The sequence below is a fragment of the Mandrillus leucophaeus genome, unplaced genomic scaffold (assembly GCF_000951045.1).
Source record: "Mandrillus leucophaeus isolate KB7577 unplaced genomic scaffold, Mleu.le_1.0 Scaffold2296, whole genome shotgun sequence".
Lineage (NCBI taxonomy): Eukaryota > Metazoa > Chordata > Mammalia > Primates > Cercopithecidae > Mandrillus > Mandrillus leucophaeus.
The window spans coordinates 26934-29333 of NW_012102361.1; the positions used below are offsets into that span (position 1 = coordinate 26934).

General features: G+C 46.6%; 1 gene segment (V, D, J or C); it reads left to right on the forward strand.

Moving 5' to 3' along the window:
• The first annotated feature begins 412 nt into the window (after nt 1-412).
• LOC105540860 lies at nt 413-964 on the forward strand. The segment is given in 2 exon segments: nt 413-532; nt 636-964. Coding segments are annotated over 2 exon segments (375 nt in total).
• The last annotated feature ends 1436 nt before the right edge of the window (nt 965-2400 follow it).

A 2400-nucleotide genomic window follows, 5' to 3' on the forward strand; every position in this document is an offset into this window, starting at 1 on the left:
ATTATAAGAAGATTGTTTCGTAAACCTCACTTGGAATTTCTAGCTCTTTCCTAGAGTTAATTTAGGGAACAGTTGGATCCAATTGTGAGAAACGTAGGCCAGACACTGAGACTGGCTCTTACCAGATGTGAGCTCTTAGACATGTCACATGGCCTCTCTATACTTGGGGGTTTACATTCACATCTGTAAATGAAGGAAGCATTGACTCCCAAAGAACGTATTTCATGTGCATGTAAAAGTATGACGGCTAATGAGAATTAATTACTTATGAAGTATAATCACCCACATCCACTCTTGGACACAGCCCACTGTGATGCATCCCTTACAGAACTCATTATATAGTAGGAGACATGCAAATAGGGTCCTCCCTCTGCTTATATGAAAACTAACCTAGCCCTGACCCTGCAGCCCTGGGAGAGGAGCCCCAGCCCTGAGATTCCCAGGTGTTTCCATTTGGTGATCAGCACTGAACACAGAGAACTCACCATGGAGTTTGGACTGAGCTGGGTTTTCCTTGTTGCTGTTTTAAAAGGTGATTCATGGAGAAATAGAGATGTTGAGTGTGAATGAACATGAGTGAGAGAAACAGTGGATCTGTGTGGCAGTTTCTGACCAGGGTGTCTCTCTGTTTGCAGGTGTCCAGTGTGAAGTGCAGCTGGTGGAGTCTGGAGGAGGCGTGGTACAGCCTGGGGGGTCCCTGAGACTCTTGTGTGCAGCCTCTGGATTCACCTTTGATGATTATGCCATGCACTGGGTCCGCCAAGCTCCAGGAAAGGGTCTAGAGTGGGTCTCTGCTATTAGTTGGGATGGTGATAGCACATACTATGCAGACTCCGTGAAGGGCCGATTCACCATCTCCAGAGACAACGCCAAGAACTCCCTGTATCTGCAAATGAACAGCCTGAGAGCTGAGGACACGGCTGTGTATTACTGTGCGAGAGACACGGTGAGGGGTAGTCACTGAGAGCCCAGACAAAAACGTCCCTTCAGGAAGACAGGAGGGGCCTGGGCTGCAGAGGGCACTCAAGACCCACTGAGCACAGGGTTTGTTCTGTGGCAAGTTGCTCAGGAAGATTAAGGGCTGGTTTCCTTTCAGAGTCTTAGCAATTTCTCCATCTAACAGTTTCCCCAGGAACCCTGTCTAGATCTGTGATCTGGATCTACCAAGACTGCCTGTGTCACTTTCCTCATCTGTGACTTTGGGGGAGCTGATCGTGGACACTCCATTGTAGAATTTCTTGGTGACAGCAATTGTGTCTTCGGTCTAGGCATGTCTAGGGCAGCAGGCCTGAATTGGTCAAACTCTGCGCGTTCCTAAAAAAGTAAATAACTAAAAAATTTAAAAGAAAACTTTTCTTCATTTATGGCTCTCTGTTACCTCCTGGCATGAGGTCTCCAAGTCCATAAAATATTCCACCTGATAACAGTGTCTGTGGATGTCTGCAGCCTTGGGACATGCAGTACGAGTTTAATCACAGGGATTTATAGTGAGTGCCTGCTGTTGTTTTGCTGGGGAGGGCTGTTGTCTGAGTATTGTGGTCAGTTACCCAGGTGTTCCATAGTCTATGATTCATTCCCAAAACACACCCCAGGACAAGAAAGCTCAGGGCACTCCCCTGGGTGTCAACACTTGACACATATCATCTTACAGCACAGCTGGACAATTACACATGTGCAGGAGGCTCCCCTGTGGGAGGACCCCTGAGAGCTTGTGCCTGGATTCTCCCGGGCTTCACTCCTTGTGCCTTTTTTTCATGTATTTTCAATTGTATCATTTTGCTGTAATAAACTGTTCCTGTGAATATGACAGTTCTCAGGAGTCCTGTGTTTTTACTGAGTTCTGAGCCTGAGGGTGGCAGATGCAACCTCTCAATGCAGTTGTATCAGAAGAAGGATTTCCTAGAGAGACCCTGAATCAATGAACCATGGCTGAAGCATTGTTTGGAAACATAAATATTCAGGTGTGAAGTGACAAAATCTGATACCTGGGTGGAAACAGAATTACCTGGTCTGAGACAGCAGCTGAACTGAAGTAGATGTCTGGAGGTAAATGCAGTTTAGAAATGATAACTCATACTCCCATAGAGCTGGCTCAGTCGATACATAAGGAAACATAAAATGAGAAGAATTGGCCTCAGTATGCAATTATTATTTGTGAGAACTAAGTGAACATCTGGGACAGTGATTGCAGGGTAGTGGCACTGCGCTGACCTCAGATTTTGGCCAATCTCATTTCTGGCTGATGGGCTCCAGAGCACTCCCTAAAGGGGCAATTATGCTGGGATGACAGACCAAAGCTTCACAAACTCTATCCACCCAGAAGGTGGCTCAGGTGGTGATGTGGGGAGGGTGAACCATAAAACAACTGAAATGAGGAAGGATAGTGACAAGGGGCTCTGC